This window comes from Micropterus salmoides, unplaced genomic scaffold (genome assembly GCF_014851395.1).
Source record: "Micropterus salmoides isolate LMB-PRFRI ecotype aquatic unplaced genomic scaffold, ASM1485139v1 Ms_hic_scaffold_14, whole genome shotgun sequence".
NCBI lineage: Eukaryota > Metazoa > Chordata > Actinopteri > Centrarchiformes > Centrarchidae > Micropterus > Micropterus salmoides.
In genome coordinates, this window is record NW_024040485.1 from 29,803,334 (window position 1) to 29,825,552 (window position 22,219).

The window sequence follows — 22,219 nt, forward strand, 5'->3', positions numbered from 1 at the left end:
TTTATTTATTTATTGTTGTTGTCATTTTTCTTATTTTATTTTGTAATTTGATCTGTATGGAATATGTTTTTCCTCCCCGAGCATGTGTTGAATAAAAAAGAAAGAAAAAAAGAAATTCATGTGACCTTATGATTCACTTTAGGAAAAGTCATTTTATAGTACATTTGTGTTAAAATATTTTAAGGAGGAAAACTGCATTAAACAGTCACTGACTATTTAAAAAAACAACAACCATGAAATACAATAACATCACTATGAATTCTTCAGTTACACTGGAAACATGGAAATATAATTACAAATGGAAATAACGTACTTTTTTTCAGGACTATTAAACTGTGTTATGTAAATTGGCATCATAGGAAATGAGGGATTACAGTAAGAGCCTCTACTGCAGGTGTTGTTTCATCCATCAATATGTCTGCTTCTGGCTTTAGCAACGTGCCTACCCGTGTGTGTGTGTGCGTGTGCACGTGTGTGCGGACACTGACAGAGTTTGCGCGGAGCAGCAGAGAGATTAGCGCTCTCTCTGGATCTGGACGTGCGCACTGCGTGTTCCCAGCTCTCCGACTGTTTGCTGGAATATTCCGGGCATCGTTTAAACTTAGACATGGAGGGACTGAATCATTTGTGGGAACCTGTTCACTTCTGACGGAGTCATTAGGCATTTCAGGAAGATCAGATGAAAGGTCGGGGGTTTAACTTGAATTTGGAGACTTTTTACGCGCGTGGATAGCCTCGTCCTGTAGCTCAACAGTTTGTGACTTTATTTAGAGTTAGGAGTAATGACCGTGTCTTTGGAGCTGAATAATGGACCTGGTGTCATGACATTTTATACAGAACTTGTGATTTTCTGGACTCATCTCAAGTGGCCTCATGAGAGATAATCCGTTTTTATATAGAGTGGAACTATTTACATTTTAAAGTCATTTAAAACGGAGTTTATAACAGGAATCATTTGTTAGCGAGTCAAATGGCAGAGGAATATGAGCTGTACGGGGCTTCAGAGTTTATTAAAGGTAAGTTACACATGCGTTTATGATGTATTATAATGAGTAATAAGAATTATCTGTGAACCTACTCAAACATCCATCATGGAGGGTGAATATGCTGTTGAGTGTAATTGGGTAGCTATAAATAAACTAGCTGAACAACAAGACTTCTATAGAAAAATATAGGACTTTAAATACATAAATAACATATTGTGTTTAAACTATAACTTGTTCTCTTGAGTAACCACAGACTAACAATGAATGTCAATAGGGATATCATAGTTATCCCACAATGATTCCTTAAGAGAAAAATACCACTTAGGTTAACTATTGAGAACCACAGACACGCTGTAGATTCCCATTGGAAAACTGCTGAATGCTTCATTGATTCTGGTTGGTTTATTCTGTTAAAAAGAGGTAAAACAAATGGAAGTTCGGCCTGTTTACCAATATCTGTAGGAGCTGCAGGAGTGGCTCATGGAGGGAACTAAGGCAGCTCCTGATTACTTCAAACATGGCACTTCCTCTCTGAGTCATAACTGAGTCAAGTCTCAGCACACAGACTTAACATGCAGATTTTTAGAGTCAGTGTGACACTTTGTGATGATACCACCAGTCCATCGCAAACAAACATCCATACATCTGCTTAGAAACAGAAAAAAGACGCTTCTTAACTCCAGAACTGGATTTTAAGAGGAGTATTTCAGTGATAGTTGTGCGTACATCCATGGCTTCACTGCAAACTGGAACTGCCAATAGCTAATTTGGCATTTAATGGTGACAATTTAATTCAGTATATAGGTTTCAGTAGTGCTAGGATTAAGTCTATTTAAACAGGTTGGGTAACAGGCAGTGTGGTTTAACGTGAGGAGCTTGTGTGAACATGTGCTCATGGCGCCTAAACAGAGAAGCTAGAATAAAAAGTCTCTGTATTAAACTTTGTGATCCTTGAGGAGGTTTTAGCAGTCAACATTAATTTAGTGTACAAGAAATTTAAAAAAAGAATTGTGGGTGCAATTAGAGGTTTCACTGTCAGTACGATGATCTCTTTCTCTATACAGTCCATTGAACAGCATGATTTACTTTGTAAATTGGAGGTTGATGTTTTACTCTGTGTCCCCGACATGAAAGCTAAACTGTCTGTGTTGCACCTGAACTCACAACACCTATCAATAATGCAATGTTATCTGTCTGCTTGTGTGTGTGTGTGTGTGTGTGTGCTGTACACCACAGACAGGCTGTACTTTACCACTCTACGTGTCAAACCAAAGAACACGGCCAACACACACTACTTCAGCACGGATGAGGAGTTCATCTATGAGAGGTAAGCCTCTGTGATAAGCAGCTGCATCACATTAACGTCACTCATCAACATCAATCCCAGAGATAATGCCAACACAGAATACTAAACACAACGCAAGGCAGCGGGACGGAAATACATTTGTACAGGTGCTCCTCCAGATCGGGTAACAAAACAGTAGCAAGAATTTAAACAACATCAATACAATATATATAGTCGCCTGACAGAGGTTCACCAGGTATCAGAACGTAGTTTAATTCGAGCTCTCTGGAATATTCTGATACTGTGAATGAATATTTTGTACTTGTGTGGCCTGTAAAATGGGTGTGAGCAGTGTTGTTAATACTTGCCTTTTAGTATCTATGCTGTTTAGTTGGTGTAATCAGACTGGAATCAATAGTAATGTTGCCACTAGTTTAACATTCAATATGTTTATACATGTAGGCTACAAGGTGCATAATATTAAATACACTAAATTGAAAATATCTACACTAATTAATATACACTAATTGAAAACTGAAAATATAAAGACCAGCAAGTTCTCATTCCAGGTACACTGTGTCACGTCTTTTGGCGTCTGTATCAACGCACTTGGAACCCTTTTACTTCATCGTTCAACGCAGTGGGGAAAGCCCTTTAGAGCCTTTGTTAATTGTTAGTCAGAGCAAGGAGTTGGTTGGGGTGGACAGGTGGTACAAACAGTCAACATTGATGTTGCGTAGGTACATAGGAAGTTAAAAATCAAGGCGTCTTGACCTAAGGGCAAAAATGACACCTACTTACTCTAACGTTTCTGTTATTTATAGAAATACTTTCAGTGTGGAACAACAGTGCTAAAGGTCTTACCCCAGTGCGTTGAACTATAACGCCACAAGGCGACTGATTGTTCACAGGACTCAGATGACTTTAACAACATAATAGTAAATGTTCATTTGTGTGTCATTGCCACACAAGTACAGGCTTTGTTAAGGTTAACATCTAACTAGTTGTAGTTCAATATGTTTTTAAAATGTTCCTCCTCTTTGCTCTTTTCTTTTTTAACACCTGTTCTCGGTCAGTACTGATAAGTATGGAATTGAATATCACGTGCATCAAACCGATGCTTTGTCTTATTCGGGATTTCATAGTCTGGAGGCAAATGTTTGGCTTTATAGGTTAGCAGCAGGGTCTTAAATTTACCGTGAGGCACCACAGGGACCCAGAGGAGCCAATGAAGGGTTTGGGCAGTTTGAAGAACAAACAGGACGCTGAGTTGACCATCTGCAAACCAGGTTGTTGCAATAATCCAATCTGGCAATGATGATGATGAACATGACTTATTTCTAAATGCCGATTCATGTCATCAGGCTCATAAGTATCATAGATGTGATATTTTAACTGACCATTGGTAATTAGCCTCTCTTCTATAACAGGTTAATGCAAAGTGAAAAGGTTGCAAGCGAAAAGTAAAGAACATTGTTTGATACTTCAAAAGCACTGTCTTTATATTTGTATACAGTATACACATATTGGAGAGAAGAGATGTATTAGACAGCACACTCTGAACGACACAGGCGTTACATTCATCATGTGCACTGTCACAGGAAATATTGTTTCTGGCCTAGATGCAGACACAAGAACAGAGCCGGTTAAATTAGTGGTGTTTATTTGAACCAAACTGTGGAAACTTACAGTGACGGTGAGGCAGTCCAAAACCAAGCGACGTACATCCAGAAACAAACAAGTGATAATCCGCACGACAGAGTAGAAATCCACAAGACATCTGAAAACAACACAGGTTGAAACGATGAAGTGGCGACTAACAACAGGAAGACAATGACTTATAGACACAGGAGGAGGGGACATTAAAGGACAGAAGTGATTCACATTAGACAATCAGTGAACCCACCCGTTCTCACTCCCCGACTCGTCACATATGGACGCATGGTCAAGACCCATCAGCGTCAGTTTGTAAGGCACTCGGGATCCCTATGGCGTCATAGTTCAACGCGGTGGGGGGAAGCCCTGTAGGGTCAGTTTTTGATGGTAAAGGCAGGTATATGATATTTAACACAAAAGACTGAGGAAGGAGGTGGTTGGGGTGGATGGAGGGCCAGAACCCTGACTTTGAACCAGGAGACCCGTGTTTGTGTCCTGTGTGAAACCAAAAGTCAACATTAAATATTTTTATTTACGTTACACAAGTAACGTTAGTTAACTTACGTGTTAACTGACCTACGTAGTTATTTTAACCCAAACCATGATCTTTTCCTAACCCTAACCAAGTACTTTTTGTGCCTAAACCTGACCAAATTGCAACATTTCACAACTTTAATAACATGCCGTTTAAAAATGGCGATGTTTTGAAACGCCAGCGTTTTATTTTAAAAGTCTAACCAGACGTTACATATTTTGTTGCTACGCATTGCTAACTTGACTGCGGAGCTAAATGGGTACCCAGGGCGTTAAAAAGTGTCGCCAAAGGGCCTTGACCAAGCATCAATATGTAACGAGTCGGGAGTGAGAATGTGTTGGGAGAACAAGTGTTGTAGTACTCAAGACCGGTTTGGTCTCGAGACCAGTCTTAAGACCACTTTTTGATGGTCTTGGTCTCGTCTCTGACTCCACCGCATTTGTACTCTGTCTTGTCCCGGTCTCGGATATTGAGGACTCAGGATTTTATTTCTAGACCAGTCAAGACCATGACTTTGGGAATATCAATAAATTGCTTTTGCATTGTCTGACTTATTTGTTAACATCCTAACTTTGATTGGATGTAAAACGTATTGTTTCAAATGCAATTAAAAATTAAAAATGTGTTGTTACTGACCGTCCCCCCTTCCCGCGATGGTAAACATGGAAAAGGAGTGTTGAATAAAGATGCTTACGTTGATTCAGCTCTTAATATTTTAATGGGAATGTGGATCTTTCAGATCAATTTGAGAAGTACCTATGATCTCGTTCCACATTTTATTGTGTGTCATGTAATGTGGGGAACTGGTCTTGGTCTTGACTTGGTCTCGCCCTCCCTCAGTCTTGGTCTCCACTTGGTCTCAGCCCCTTAAAGTCTTGGTCTTGTCTCGATAAACTCTGGTCTTGGTCTTGACTTGGTCTCGCCCTCCCTCAGTCTTGGTCTCCACTTGGTCTCAGCCCCTTAAAGTCTTGGTCTTGTCTTGATAAACTCTGGTCTTGGTCTTGACTTGGTCTCGCGCTCCCTCAGTCTTGGTCTCCACTTGGTCTCAGCCCCTTAAAGTCTTGGTCTTGTCTCGATAAACTCTGGTCTTGGTCTTGACTCGGTCTCGCCCTCCCTCAGTCTTGGTCTCCACTTGGTCTCAGCCCCTTAAAGTCTTGGTCTTGTCTCGATAAACTCTGGTCTTGGTCTTGACTCGGTCTCGGTTTGTACAACACTAGAGTGAACACACAAACAAGAATTAAAAGAAGACAACGACAGGAGGGACAGGTCAACTTCAAAGAAAAATAGGAAATATGAAACACCAACACCCCCAGAAACACGACAAAAGGGACATCAGTCGCTCTCTGACACCTTTCCTCAGTCCTTTGATTCCCTCCTTCCTTCTTTACTTTATTTATGATCTTGACTAAATCCCTCTTGTGTAGTCCTTGCATTTGAAAGAGGAATAAAAAATGTATTTGTGTGAGAAGTAAGACTCTCGTTCTGAATGAGGCAACAAAATCACCCCACGGGGTACAGTATTATGTGTAAATTAATTTACTTACTGTATGTTGAAGCAGGCTAATGAGGAAATACTTCTCTGAGCAGTTGGATTCCAGCCAGTGAGTAAAACCCGTTCATTCCCATTCATGTTCAGCCAGTGGTTATGATCCCACTGTAAGATATAGGTCAAGATGAGATCAGTGGCTGTGCCCTCGAGATGGAAAGGGATTTAGGACTAACACCGAGTGACGTCATTCAGACTGGATGCTTAATCATTCCAATCCATTTGTACCAGTCTACCATTTTTTCTACCATTACATTTTAAATTCTCGACGGTGGCCAGGACTTTATGTTGGACGGGAGACTCTTCCAGAGCCCAGGGGCAGCAACAGAAAAGGCTGTAGGCTTTAGAGTATTAGTTGAGTGTGCCAGTCGGCTCAGAGATGAGATTTATAGTTTAACATTGACATTTTAGAGGGAGAACCAAAGGTAGTGTGTGAAATATATCTTTACACCCATAAAGTATGAGTACTTAATACTGAGGCAGCAGCTTATCATGCACTCAATCAGTGATACAAAGAAGAGCTGAAAAGCAGTTAAAGTTGAGATTTTTTATGATCCACAAACTCTGAAAGGGAATACCAAAACTAGTATTAGATTCGGAAAGCAGAAGTGTTTTGATGAATGTGAGGTTCAGGACGTTTGGCAGCAGAACAGCAGCAGTGCGCTCTGTGACATTACCACAGATGGATGCCAGATATTTTTAAAATCAGCTTACTCAATGCAGCTGGACGGTGGTTGCCAGCAACAACTGCAGATTCACTTTACATATTCAGTGTGTCTCTGCACAGGATGTCCTCCCTTAAATGTCTGTCTATGGATGTACATGTGTTTCTATACCCCACAGACTTGCTGTGGTTAACTCTCCAGTAGGGTGGACGATTGTAATGGTCTCTTATACTTCGCAACTTGGTTAGGTTTATGAAAACGTTACGGTTTGGGTTAAAATAAAAATGTTACTTACGTCACCTCGCTAACTGTTACTGGCGTAATTTACGCAACCTACGTAACAATATAAAACATTCAATGTTGATTTATTGTTTCACACAGGAAACGATCACTGGTCTCCTGAAAAGTCCAGTTTCTGGCCCAGCCACCCACCAGAAGCACCTCCTTACTCAAACCTGTCTGTAAAATATCTGACGCCTACTTTTAGCGTTCAAAAGTGATGCTACAGGGCTTCAATCAGTGTGTTAAACTATGACGTTAAGGGTCTACCCAGTGCGTAACACAGTGACTCCAAGGGGTCCTGACTATGAGTCCATATGTGACGACTTGGGAGTGAGAATAGGTTGAAGACTGGAACATTTGGGACAGGGTCTATACTTCTAGAAACCTTAATAATGGTTATAAACTGTACAGTTGTAGTGATGTACAGTTCATTTGTTCCTCTTTGTGTTGCAGTTTCTATGCAGACTTTGGGCCCCTCAACCTGGCCATGCTGTACAGATACTGCTGCAAACTCAACAAGAAGCTCAAGGTAACAGAGACACCGCTCTGCACCTCACATCGATGACAGTACTCTGTTATAGAGATTTAAGGTGGAAGAGTTTACCACTTTCATACGCTGACATAAAGCTCTGAGCTGCTGTGTTGTTCCCCCTTTTTGTCACTTCAGTCCTTCACCATGTCTAGAAAGAAACTGGTCCACTACACCAGTTATGACCAGAAGAAGAAAGCCAATGCTGCCGTTCTCATCGGTGCCTACACTGTAAATATTTCTTTATTTGTCCATCTCTTCATCCTCCTATCTGTCTGTCCATCTGTCCATTATTTATAATACAGTAAAACATCTTCCCTATAGGTAATCTATTTGAAAAGAAGCCCAGAAGAAGCCTACAGGACTCTGATCTCAGGAAACAACACAGGCTACCTGCCGTTCAGGTACTAAACAAAGTTTTACTGCATTTATTTATCATTTAAAGCAATAGTTTTTTTTTGGCAAACATGCCTTTTTACTTTCTTGCCCAAAGTTAAATGACAAAATTTACTCCACTTTCATTTCTGTCCGCTAACTGAAGTTACAACCTGCAGCCAATTTCAGTATCTTAGCATAAAGACTGTGAAACTTCACATTTTGGGGTTTAGATTTGGTTATTTTTTTCCCAACACAACCTCTAGGTGAACCAGATCACTATCAGTGTTACAGTAAAGGGGTGAAAATGGTGCAGCAGAGGCTGAGACCAAACCCATGTTTTGAGCCTCCCATCCTGTTAAACACCCCTGCCTTAAGTTTGTCCTGAAAAAGGACAATATAGGTTGTTATTATTATAAGCCATATTTACATTTTTTGTGGCAGCGACCTCTAGTGACTGTACAATGGAAGAAGGAAGTCGGGTGACCTATTTTAAATGGACTGAAAGTCCGCGTAAATCCGGGCTGTTTCTCAATACAGACAAAGATCGGACTTGGCAAGTTCGGCTCGGGAGTACAAACTTCCAGGAACGGGAGCACGCAGTCCGTCATTCAGCAATTGGAACAGCAGCGGACTTGATGGCGGCCGGACCCGTTAGCAGGCGGGATCTCACATTTTCGAAAATGTTGTAGCGATTTTTTTAATCAGCTCTGTCTTGAGAAATCAACCACATATTTGTAGTTTAAACAACTATATTCCCGCATAAAAAACTCTTAAAACTATTATATTTGACACAAGAACAGCAATATTATAACTTACAGTTCTGAGTCTTCTCGTTCGTTCATTCTGGGATGAGGAAATACTTTTTTGAGCAGAAGTCCACACAAGTCACCACCGATGCAGGCTCGGTAAAACGGGCGGAGCGAGAACACATCCAGGTATTTGACTGTACTTGGCTAGATGTGGACTTTTGAATTGGAAGTCCACAAGAACACAAGTACAGACAAGAACGCAGACTGAGAAACAGCCCCGGACTTTCACTCAGGAGAACGGCGTTCGAGTCCCACGTGAAACCATCAATAATATTTCCTCACTTGACTTTTGTAATTTACTTACTTTAACCCAAATCACAACATTTCCCTAAACCTAACCAAGTAGTTTTTGTTGCCTAAACGTTTTCATTTTAGAGAACAAGAAATGCATTAACACTATATACACAAAAAATGTCCATGTCAGGGGTACGAGAACAAAACAGAGAAAAAGATTAACACAGAAAGAAAGAGGAGGATGTAAGAACTTAAAAGAGTAAAGTAGATTTAAATATTCAGGGGGAAATAGGACAATGCTGTAGCTCCATAAACCTGAAAACACACTGAAGAGCTACGAAATAACATAAAAATAAAAGCATTACTCACCTTTTATATTCCACTCGTGAAATATCACCTTTTTTTAAACCAGTTGGCTTAGTGACAACCTCTGATACGAGTGCTATATGTAAGCATAATGAACTTAATAATGAAATATTTAAGAACAGTATTTTCATGTCACATATGCAGCTTTAACCGTATTTAACCTTATGTTGCAGTTACTGCAAAACACACATGCTGCATTTCTTTACACTGTACAACCAGGAAAACTTTTACCAGGATAATTGCCCTTTAAGAATAATAGAATTGCCTTCCATCTTGCTAGCTTAAACACACTAGCACAAAACTACAAAATGATGAAAAAGCACCACCATGTGACTAAACATTAAACAGCACATGAAACCAAATTATAACAAACCTTGTGCCCTTATCAGCTGGGTGCTAAACAAACAAAAATATTGATTTGCCGTTCACGTTTCTTCTCATTAAGCGGACGCCTTCAAAATAAAAGCCCTGGCATTAAATTCTAAAATAGTGGGCCAAATAATGACCTCACTTCAGAAGAAAACGTATGATATGAAAAAGCATATAAAACAACTAGTATATGAAAGATGCTGGGCATTAATAAAGGTAATTTACAATCAGACCGTAAGAAATTGATCAAACACATAATTAGTCTTAATCGCCTTCTTATTCATAATGTCTTTGATCGGGGTGCTATATTGACAAAATTCTTGGCAAAGAAGTCCGTCATTTCTTCTTGTGAACTGGGAATATTTCCAATAATAAAACTAACTGCACAAAAAACTTTACTTACTTACTTTCAAAACATCCAAGATTGTCTTTACCCTGATGTTTAATTGTTTGGCCAGTTTTCCTTCTTATATAAAGTTGAATATTCAACCTAAATATTCTACTATACATACATAGAAAAAACAAATGACATTAATTGACATGAATGTTTCTTCTTGTAGTTCACAGAAAGTACTCGATATTAAATCTAAATCTACCTAATGTCTTTTTTACTGGACATTTTCGGTTTTATGATTTTAGAAAAAAAACTCTTTATTGTTTAGACTAAATTTGTCTCCTAAAAACCAATTTTTCTGACTGTTAATTTCCATAAAGTGAAACCCAGAGAGCTACAGCTTGTTTGTGATTCCTGATGTATTTATTCAAATATTTATTTTTAGTTATGTCAACTTCTCCAGGGTATATAATACCATTAAGTGGTTTGATTGTTGAGACTTGGACTGCTGAACCTCTAAGAGGTTTGTTGCCTAAACCTAACCAGACTGTGACTGTTTCACAACGCTAACCACATGTTTAAAGTCATGTGACACGTGATAACAAATCGTTTTGGGATGCATGAACAAACGCCGCCTGTCGGGCCGCTAATTTAGGAAACACTCACGTGGGTCTTGTTGGGAGGCATGGATAAGCGACCTTTGTTGAAGGACTTGCTGCATGTCTTCCAAACTCCGATCCACCTGGGACTTGTCAAAGCTCCTCCAGAGCCACAAAAGACATTTTAGAAAGTCTCCTCATGACTAGTAAACTGACCTCGGTGTGTTTGTCCCGCAGGGATGCAGCAGTTGGAGAGTGCTCCTTCAGCCTCACTGTCCTCGACTGCTTACAAGGAATACGCAAGGTAAACAACAAGCACCAAAATAAACTACAATGGATCACTTAAATTAGTAAATTAGCTTGTCACTTAGTTCACCCCTCATACACTCAGACTAGCAGAGATTAGTTGAGGGGAGGTCAGCTAGAGTTTATCCAGCAGTCATCAATCTGAGGCTTTGCTGTTAATATGATTTATTCCTTAAAACACATTAGTCACTATTTAAAGGCTAGTACTTATTAATAGTCACTAGTTACTATTCACATTTTACCAGTAACGTTTGATTCATTACTAGTACTCCATTTTTAGCTACTTGTAACTAATTGTACATTTTTTCCATTATCTAATCTTGTACTATTATCTAAATAATTTATACATGTAAAATGGAAATAGTTACTGATAGCTATGCGAAAAGTTACTAGTAACTAATGGATATGTGATAGCTTAACTGCAGAGCCCCGTAGATTTCAATGGCAAAAATGTAACTAAATTTAAAATTAAGTACTAGTAACTAATCTAATTATTGATTTGATATTATATATTATATGATATTGATATTATAGATTTTTGATGTAATGGACTGTCCTCTCTCTCTCTCTCTTTCAGGCATTACAACACGGTTTCTTTGACTTTGAAAATTTCCATGTTGAGGAATATGAACATTATGAGGTGAGGGCACTCGGACACTAATAACCATCCTCGTGCTCAATCATGCAGTTTCACTTGGTTTACTGTTGAAAGACACAATTAAGGACGATTATAAAATAAACTTACAGAGCAAATTTTAAATATCCAAGTCACTGTTAGAATAACAGACTAAAGAATTATGTGGAAGAGAAGGAGCAGTGAATGTGTTCAGACGGTGTCATTTTAATAGAGGTCTGCAGAAAAGCACTTTGTTTTGCTTGGGTCTAACAGGACGGACGCAGCCGACCTGCTGTGGGACTGCACAGAAATATTGCCTCACACACTCATACTTGAGCAATTTACTAGTTTTCTTTCATAAAGCTGGAAACATTTTTAAAAAATTGAAGCAACAGAGGCCAAAATATCCCAGAACATTGGATCATACATTTCCTGTGCAGCAACTAATAGCATCACTTAGTTTCAAACATTTGTAGAATAAAACCAAAGTGGAGATAAGCCAACAAGTTCTGGGTCCCAACTCGTCAAGACCCCTTGGCGTCGTTTTTCAGCGTCTAGGGCTCCGCGGTCAAGTTAACAACAATAAAAATGCAACGTCCAGTTAGCACATTGATAAGACTCAAATGGATTTTTGGGGTTTTATCGTGAAAATATCCCAAATGGCCAGACATTTACAGAACAGTTGATCAAAACATTGTTTTTTCATGGAAGGACCCCACATATTTACAGAAAACATGGCAAATAAAATGAGAAAAGATTTTTAAAACAAGCTCTGTAAACATCTATAAGAGCTAGGAAACAATGTGTTAAACAAGCTTTCAAATGATATATGAGTCAATATGAACAGCTAAATTCTAAAAATAGACCAATAATAATGTTTAAATATATTATTCATGATTGTTTTGTACATTTTAATAAAGTATGGTAATAAATCTGAAAATTGACAGACTGAAGCAAAATCCTAATTTTGGACTGTGGTGTCTAATAGTGCCACAGGTGTCAAATGTAGGCTCCAAATTGTTGCCAGCATGGTTTTCATTATTAGTAATAATAATAATAATATAATAATATCGAAGTATCATGACAGTTTTACCGTTGTACACATGGTTGGAGTACCTCAGTCATCTCCTTCTTTTCTTTTTAGCGAGTAGAAAACGGGGATATGAACTGGATCATTCCAGGGAAAGTTCTGGCGTTCAGCAGCCCTCACTCTCGCAGTAAGATCGAGAATGGTGAGTCAGATTCCTTCTAAAGCCTTTTCTCTAAATCACTGGGTTTAACATTAATTTCCCAAGAGCCCAGCTCAGCTTTTGTAAGACATATAATTAGAATTCATTCATTAGAAATCAGTATGAGGATGCCATGGGAGGGTTTACTCTTTTCCACATCTTTACCACCACTGAATTATTGGTTGTTGCATTTTAACAGAAATGATGTCTCTTAAAACTACTATATAACCACGATAATCATGATTGTTTTTCCAGGTTATCCTCTCCACGCACCAGAGGCGTATTTTACATACTTTTGCCAAAATGACGTCACAGCTGTGGTCCGTTTAAACAGGAAGTTGTATGATGGCAGGCGGTTTGAGGATGCAGGATTCGAGCACCATGACCTCTTCTTCCTGGATGGGACCACGCCCTCCGACCTCATCGTTAGGCGCTTCCTGCACGTGTGTGAAAGCACTGAAGGAGCCGTGGCTGTGCACTGTAAAGGTAGGAGTGGATGGATTTTCATTTTTCAGCGGAATACACGGAGAGCAGTGTGTTTAAAATCTAGAAACCATTTTTTCATTTGTTTAAAACTTTCTCTCGTAGGGCTGAGTATCGGTACTCGATACCTTTAAGATGTAGACCGAAATAATAATAATAATACATTTTATTCATAGGCACCTTTAAGAACACTCAAGGTCGTCTTACAGGACATAATGAAACAACAGGATAGCAATAAATAAATAAAATGAACAAAAACTAAAATTACAGTGCATAAAATCAGGGTGATGGTTAGTGATGTGCCCTTCCGTATCGAGGCTTGTCGAGTAATCCAGGATGAAGCGCGTATCGAGGCTTGCATTGGTGACGTATGTGGTGACGTTCAAAGCCTCGCGAGCCGGTCGTACCTGATTCAGGAAATGTAAATTTTGTATAGCGCCTTTCTAGTCTTTGCAACCACTCAAAGGGCTTCTACATTCATACACTGGGGCAATTCAGGGTTCAGTATCCTGCCCAAGGACACTTTGACATGCAGCCTGGAGGAGCCGGGGATTGAACCACCAACCTTTCAATTAACAGGCAACGTGCTCTACCTCCTGAGCCACAGCTGAAATGGTTTGTGGGTACGGCGTGCGATTTGAAAGGAGCAGCAAAATGCAATGGACCTTTTGATTAGATTTGTTTTTTTTTTTAAACCTGTCCTGCCCAGCAGCCTGGTATAGAGTAAGATGAGCTGGATACCATATTGTGCCAGACAGATTTTTACTTTAACAAGAGAGTATTAAAATACTCCTTTGTCTGTTTTATTATTTATTTAATTATGTATTGATTTGTCACCGGGTAAGACTAGCGACAGCAAGAAAGTGTTGAGATTTTTTTTTGTTGTTGACATTTTGTGTTTTTTTTAAGAATTAAACTGGGGGCTCTTACCCCATATTACCCTAATAATAATTTTCTAAAGCAGGTAAAATCATCTGCAAAGAAAGAAACCGCCTGAAGCCCTGCAGTGTGGAAAAGTCATTTTAAATAAAAATGAATTAAATGTTGTCTGTATTATCTAATGTCACAAAGCACATTCGCATCATAGCCCTTTCTCTTGTTTCCACTTTCCCTTTTGACCCTGTTTCATAAAGACAGACACCTTATTAATAAGTTTATTATTTATGTATTGGCACCACACACATCATTCATTAAATTATTCAATTCAAAGCTTCACACACCAAAGCCATTGTGCCGTTATAATCACTTTGCCTGTTTTACCTTTATTGTCCACTTGATGGCGCACTAGAGCAAATGAAGCACCATGAAGCTTCGGCCCATTAGTGAACCAACTGGATGGAAAGCTTCAATGCTTCATGAAGCTTGAAGCATGAGGGCTCAGATCAGGGGTGAGATGATACACTTGGGTCACAAGACGTGACGATACACGAGACCCAAGATTTTTAGAACTATTTTTTTCATAGTAATAAGCTCAATGTTTCCCTCCCTGTCCGCCTCAAGCTGATGTGTGGTGAGCGTTCTGGCATCCTACCCCAGGAACACTTCCTGCACTCTGGAGACATTTTCTGCTCCAATTTATGGTGGAAATGTCTTTATTTATATAAATGGAAACAAAATAAAAAATTCAGCTGGCAGGTGACAATTTATAAACTTAAAATATAACTTTTATATTATATATATACTTTATAATGCGGTCATCAGCTGTTTCTTCTATATTTAATAAAATGCATTGCATGTTTTCTTATTGTGCAAATAAACTTTTCTCAAAGCATTTTCATTTGTTATCTGACATTTCTTGTAGCAATCTATTTTTCAGTACATTTTTACAAGTGCTTCAAAAAAGTGATCAACCGTTTCGTGGTGGGGACATTGGGGACAGTGTAAATGACACCTGTGCCTTTAACACTAACGTGTGCGGTCTTTCTTCGCTTCAGCTCGCTTCTTTAGAGTCTTTACTGTAGCTTAGTGTGACTTGTTTAAACAGACTCCTTTCTCGTTTTCTACTTACTGTCATCCTTTTTTGGAGGTTTGCGACTCACCACTAAAGGAAAAAGCACTCGGGGAGATCTTTTAATTCAGTTATTCAAGATTTATTGATCCAAAGTTAGCAAAATGATTCACCGTGGTTTACTTTTAACAAACGGATCAAAAATGAACTTAAATTCCTTTTTCACAACTATTTCACTCTCTTATTCAAATACAAAAAAAGCAGTCATTCTAGTTTGGTCATCCTGGGACAAAGAGAGCTCTGAAATAATCTTCTAATATTTTATCTCAAACAATAAAAAAGAAAAGAAATTGATCACATTGCTTGTCTATAACAACAATAATAATACCAAACAACTGTTATGGCTTCAACCGGTGGCATTTTACACAAGGTTTTGAATAAAGTAGCCCACTGGTTTTGGTACTTTTATTGTATATTTTTATATGTATATTCCCTTAACCTTCTCTCTTTAAATATTTCATCCAATCATAGCTGGCCTGGGCCGTACAGGCACTCTGATTGGCTGCTACCTGATGAAGCACTTCCGGTTCACTGCAGCTGAGGCCATCGCTTGGATCAGAATTTGCCGGCCTGGATCCATCATCGGCCCCCAGCAGAACTTCTTGGAGGAGTGAGTTTCAGGCTCAGCTGTGGCTCCACATTATGAACAACCAGTAGCTTGTTTCCCCCTTTTAGTGAGACGGCTCCGAAGATCATTTGAGAGCATTTAGAGATCAGTAGGGACCAGTGGGCTTGAAAAGTCAGAAAGTTTTGAGAGATGCTTTTTGTGTGTAGGAAGCAGCACAGTTTGTGGGTCCAGGGCGACGTCCATCGCTCCAAGCAGAAACTGGTGCAGCAGAGGCTGAGTCGACGGCAGCATCTACAACAGCAGTGTCACCAGCAGCAGCTCCACAGCCCTGACTGTGAGGCAGAGAAACAGGAAGCCATGTCCCACCTACTCTCCAGCATGGACGACCTGTCAATCAACACCACGCTTTACAAATCATACAGCTTGGATGAGGTGAGGGGCGGGACTTTCTGGTGTCTTTATTATAGCTGCATTAAAAATGAGGATTGCAGTATTTAAAGAGGATAAACAGATAATTGACGTACATTTACAATGTGACCCCAACAATCAATTACTGATAATACCTTCTCTCCGTCCGTGGGTGTAGAATAACTGTAAAGAAGGCAGTCTAACTCAGGGAGACAAACTGAGAGCGCTGAAGGGAAGACGACCACCTAGATCGGCCTCCTCCTCCTCAAGGTACCCGTCGGTTCTAACTTTGGTTTGTGGTAAACATTTGGGTTGTAGTTGGGGTGTATATTATTATTCAGAGATCACTGATCGGAACAGTACAGTACTTAATATAGCAAAGATAGCCTGGAGGTGTCAGGCCTCAGATTCAAACGACACTTTACTTCATGCAAGACTGGTTTACTGAAAATTGGCAAAGTAGCCTCTCATAGCAAATGGCTTTTTGATACTTGGAACAAATGTAATGCTATATGTAGAAAAATGGGGAAAATATATTGTATATGTATTAGTTTGGGCAGTGAGGCTTGACCTTGTGTTGTGCTGGAAAAACGGGTCCAGGAAAGAGGGTGTATTAGTATGACGGCTTATTAGGGCCATTGTAGATATAATACTTTGGGGGTAATAATCCATGGAAAACTCAGAATATCCGAGATTAAAGTTTTTAATCATTCTTAGTCATTAAGAATACAGGACGAGAGTCAGTGCAGACACGAGAACAGGTGGAGATATGAGGGACTGCAACAAAGCATTGTCACATCTTAGTCATTTATAAATGTCCTTCCTCAGTTTTTTATGCTTTCGGTCGGACTACTATTACTAAAGACCCATGGGCATATCTGAGTTTTTAAAAAATATTTGTTACATTTATTTAATTTGATCTTTTGTAAGAGTTTCTTAATGTTTGTTATTCATGTTTTAGTCTGTACAGTGTAAAAAAACCTGATCGATATACACACACACACACACACACACAGGTATTTTGCCTGATTATTCCTCATCTGAGGGCTTCAGGTGTGTACAGATTTTGCTTGATTGACATCTGCCATCTCCTTACCGCACAGTCTTATATATCTTGAACCTTTGAAATGTTTTTTTATATTGTAACTTATACACATTTCATTAGGGATAAAAAGCAGCGAAGCCCTATTATTTCTGTTCTGATTCTTTCTTGCTAAAAGTGTTTGGGCAGCAAAAACTGCTGGACGAAAACTGGCACGTAGGTTTCAAATTCCACCCACTACTCAAGCAAAACAAATGGCCCTCATAGATCTCATGGTGGCACTCTAACAAACAACTTTGCGTTTTTGCAATTATCTTCAAAATGGCTTCGTTTAGAGTCAAACGTCATTATTTTAATCTCTGGATTCATCTGCATCTTTGCTCCAATGATCTTCTGCTCTAAAAATGTCATATTATGTGACTTTTTATCACTTTTTCAAAAACCTATTTTTGTGAACTCGTCCCAGATAGTACAGCAGACAAACATCTTTCAAATGTGGAAAGAAGTACCAGAATTTGACTGAGTGGGTCATTCTTTTGAAAAATCCCATTAGCCACTTAAATTTCCAAATCGCTGACTGTGACAGTATGAGGCATGTTTGTCTTTTTCTAATAATAATATGTTTTATTATTAATTGTTATTATCATATGCAGCCATTTTGCTGCAATTGACCTGACCTTTCTTTTCTCCGTGAGATTGAAGAATTGCTGTGTGACGCTGCGGAGAGCCCCCAGCTGCAGTAGGCCATGGATCATGTGAAATATTCTTCCAGACAGAGGGAACAATCACGAACCGCTCACAGCGTGTTGGTCGTACTAGCGACGACCTGTACCGGAGAGGAAGTGGGGCGGGCCAGGGACAGGAGATTGGAGAGCGACCGGCCCGCTGCGAACGGTCTGTGATCGTTCCCTCTGTCTGGATGAAGTCCGACGCTCCTGATTTTACACACAGATCCATGACGATAGAGAAATATTGAGACTAATGTCAATAATGCATGCTGTCAATATTTTAGAGACCCACAAAATATATTTTTGGGGAGCTGATGTCTTATTAAGAGGAGCTAAGCTCCCCCTGGCGCCCCCGTAGTTTGCACCCTGCTCTAAGTTTAAATGGAGCATCATCTTCACATGAGCAGCTACACAGGGCATGACCAAAACTGTAGCATTTGCAGCTGACCACACTCGGGCAGCAGTGCCAATTCATAGTCATGTGTCTATCAGAGATGGGCACTCGAGTTTGAGACTCGGACTGAAGTCGCACTTAAGTCACACACACACAGTGACTTGACTCGGACTCGGCTGTGTACACGCACAGTTAAATAACGTTGGCTGCAAACTGGTTACAGGTTTATTGTTGACCATGTAGCGTTTTATTTAGTTACCGTTACACTGGGTTTGAGAGTCTGGTGGTGGGTGTTGACTTTATTTGTTGCAGTGCACATACATGGTTGTGCTCAGTAAGTGAAAAGAGGTTACAGTCACAGAATTCCTTATAGCTGTGCAGTGGTCTAAGCAGCCTGGATGCAACAGCAGGAGTTGCAACACTACACATTATAACCACCAGGACTTGAGACTTGACTAGGAGTCTAGATCAGAGACTTGTGAGCATCTCTGGAGTCTGTCCACTGCCACGCAGATCACCTTTCCCTAGTCGGCAAGACTTTGTCCTTCTGGATAACCAAGTGTTGATTGTTCCCATATGCATCCTGCCTGGTAGGCAGCATCTTGCCCAAGGAAAGTTTCATAGTTAGACTTGGTCTCAACAGTGTAGATTACAAGAATCAGTCTCTATATTTTTCAGAATATGCTGAATCAGTTAACATCTATATCTCCACAAGTCTTTTTTCAAATACTACCAAAATCAACACAGACATTCTCTAGATTGCCAATATCAAGGTGTGTCAAAGGGTTTTCAGATCGGTTAAACGGTGAGTCTGCAGTGATATTTAGTATCTTGCTGTAACTTGTACAGGATGCACAACATTTTCTTTTTTGCACAGTTTTGGATCAAATGCCACCAAAATAATAGACAACACACTCAAAACCAGCAGAATGATGTGTGATTTTATTCAGACATTTCTCACCAACATCTTGACTGTTGTAAGCATTTTAAGTTTAAACTGACAAAACTATCCGGCTCTGGCACATGTGACGTCGCTACCTCAACTTGTGAGAAGGTGTGTGGAAAAAGCCTCTCACCAGTAGCTCAGTCAGTGAGTCACCTGCTCTGGAGATCTGAAGTTCCAGGATTCAAACCTCCAGGTGACCGAGTCAGACTTGCTGACAATGGGATTGTTCAGATCATATTGAGTCTAAGTTCTCTATTTTATTTGGATCCCGTGACACTTTATTTTTCTCTGCTAAAAAGTGTTTGTGCAGCTGAAATTTTAAATCATGGAAATACAAAATGTCGCAGGTGGGTTGAACATTTCACCCAGTAGCCTGTACATATAATGACACTCTGACCTCAAAGTGATGCTGTAAAAATCAAGTTTGCGTTTCCCCAAATATCTCAAAGTCCAAATATTTTTCATCACTATAATCTCTCAAGTCGTCCGCGTCTGTTCTTCTCCTCTGAAAATGTCAAATGTTAAAGTTATAGTTGTATTAGTCTGTTAAACACACTGTTCATGTGTCATCATATTTTACAGTATTTCTTCATCCTTAATACATGCTGTCATTCCTGTTAGTTCAAATTTTCCAGTCACATTTTTACATTATACGGTTACTAGTTGCATTATATTTAATGTGTGTACATCTGTTATAATGGGTTGATTCCCTTGTGTATCTTATTCAGGTTGAACCTGTCCAAGGCCTCTCACTGCTCCATTCCCCCGCCTCCTAGGCCCCTTAAGGGCCCCCTGTCCTTCTCCTCCTCTTCCTCCTCTTCTAAGAAGCTGATACGAAGCTCCTCCTCCTCCACCATGCACATCAAGAGGTGAGTGTCCATGTTCTCGTTGCTTTTTAAATGCAGCGCAGTCAGTCGGATAACGACTATGTTAACGGCTAAATCTGCTGTGACAACACCATTATGCAGGCATTAATATTATTTCTGATGTCGTCCTCAAGATTAAATATACAGAGGAGACAGCTTGACTGCATGAATTAAATCCCCTCCCTCGTTCTCCACAGTCCCTTCAGCCTCGGTCTGTTCAGCACCAGGCCTGCTGTCATTCACTGACTTCACAGTTTGGACGTTTCCATTCTGCTCACAAGTCGAGTCGACTGATGATGGAGTGAAAAACAGGACCACCAACATGCTGTGGTTGTCTGGGCCTTAAACATTTTATCAACCTCGACAAAGTAACTGCACTTTAAATGTAGGGATTCATCGCAGAGTCAACTAAAAGTAAAGAAACACCTTCTGATATGAAAATGTTCAAGGACTACACCAGCTTTGAAAGTGAAATGAAAGTTGGCACCAAAACTCATGTCCCTGTCTCTAGTAGAAAATAAGCTCATGGTATGTTCAAAGATAAAACACACACAATTATAGAGAAACAATTTCACAGACAAGTTTAATTAGTAAACCATCGTACCTATATGTACCTATATACAGACTACCTGGTAGTCTGTAAGTACTCCTTTACTTAAGTAAAAGTAGAAATATAACAATGCAATGTTATGCAATGCTTTCAAAAACCTACTTAAGTAAAAGTACAGGAGTATTATCTGCAAAATGTATTTTAAGTCTGTCAGATAACTGTAGTGCAGTAAAAAGTACAGTATTTCCCTTTAAAAAGGGATGAAAGGAAAAGACTCAAGCAACTTACAAGTACCTAAAATTTGTGTGCACTACTTACGTAAATGTACTTTCCAGTGCTGTGAACATCTTTCCCAGTTTACACACGACTTCCTGCAAACCTCAAAACTGAAGTAAAACTTCCACCAAGTAATAAAAAACAATACCAACTTTAGATCATACCATCTCTATACTTTGGATAATTCTGCTGCAACTACGTTTGACTACCATAAAACTTCAATTAATAGCCTGGGCTTTTATTTGCTTAAATCACTGAGCTCTCCCTGCTCATTGTTTCCGTCAAATAAACTGAACGATTAAGTTGTGGAGAATCTACGGATCTACCGATGTGTAGCAAGTCCATACTGACAAAAAACTTTTATATTGCTATGCATAATCTTAGAACTAGGAGCTTACAATTAGCTAAAGCAGGTGACCCGGCACTTTTATACATCCAGAGAACTTCTATAAAAACCAGACTAGGCGTCTAATTGAGACCTGCGTTTACTTGTCAAAATATTTAGCCACAGTTAAAGGGACTAAGTGGGACAAGGCTAATTGGAGTTTTACGGCAATTAACTTATTTTACATTTGAGTATGAAACGTGATTTTGGTGTCAGTCGGATGATGTGATAGTTCAGGTGGCGCACGGACCCAGCTTCATAGTCGTAGTTGTTTAAAAAAGCAAGCACGGTGTTTTACAATCTTACCAGCTCGAGAAAGTCAATAAGTGAGTAATAATCAGAGGAAGGTTTTCTGTTTTCCATCTGAAACGCCCGTTTGAATGTAACACAATGTTTAAAAGAGGAGTGGAAACGAAGCCATATGAATCTCAAATGCACTTTATTATTAGAACTCTAACATATTAAAAACTAATGATTAGTAAATGTTTGTTTTGAATCGAGCAAAGACCACAGAGAATGAACAGTTTATGGAGAGATCAGTAAGTTATCAAACAAACTAAGGCAACAGAAACGTTGGATTACAGGGGTACAAATGAAAATAATAATAACATTTTTGGTAGATATGTTTAGTTTTTTAACCAAAAATGTAACTCATGCAAGTCATTCATGAAGGGAAGTTTTTCTGTTTGTCTGTGTTAAACCATTTTTCTCCTTTCTGAGCAAATGTGTGTATTGAGATTATCTGTTTTATGTTGTTATGTTGTTTGCTGCAACATGAACTCTGTTCACTTTTGAAACTGTGCTGTTACGAAATATGACGTGATAATGATTCAGAGATTGT

At 39.4% G+C, this 22,219-nt stretch overlaps 1 protein-coding gene across 1 annotated transcript; it reads left to right on the forward strand.

Moving 5' to 3' along the window:
• Positions 1-566: 566 nt before the first annotated feature.
• Positions 567-22,206, forward strand: LOC119902617 (dual specificity protein phosphatase CDC14AB-like). The gene is made up of 14 exons (XM_038718943.1): positions 567-1,016; positions 2,223-2,313; positions 7,409-7,484; positions 7,623-7,715; positions 7,809-7,888; positions 10,811-10,877; positions 11,457-11,519; positions 12,640-12,727; positions 12,980-13,210; positions 15,687-15,825; positions 15,990-16,215; positions 16,370-16,461; positions 20,030-20,170; positions 20,365-22,206. Exons 1-14 carry the CDS (start codon positions 971-973, stop codon positions 20,411-20,413), a joined length of 1,482 nt encoding a protein of 493 aa, XP_038574871.1. The 5' UTR covers positions 567-970; the 3' UTR covers positions 20,414-22,206.
• The last annotated feature ends 13 nt before the right edge of the window (positions 22,207-22,219 follow it).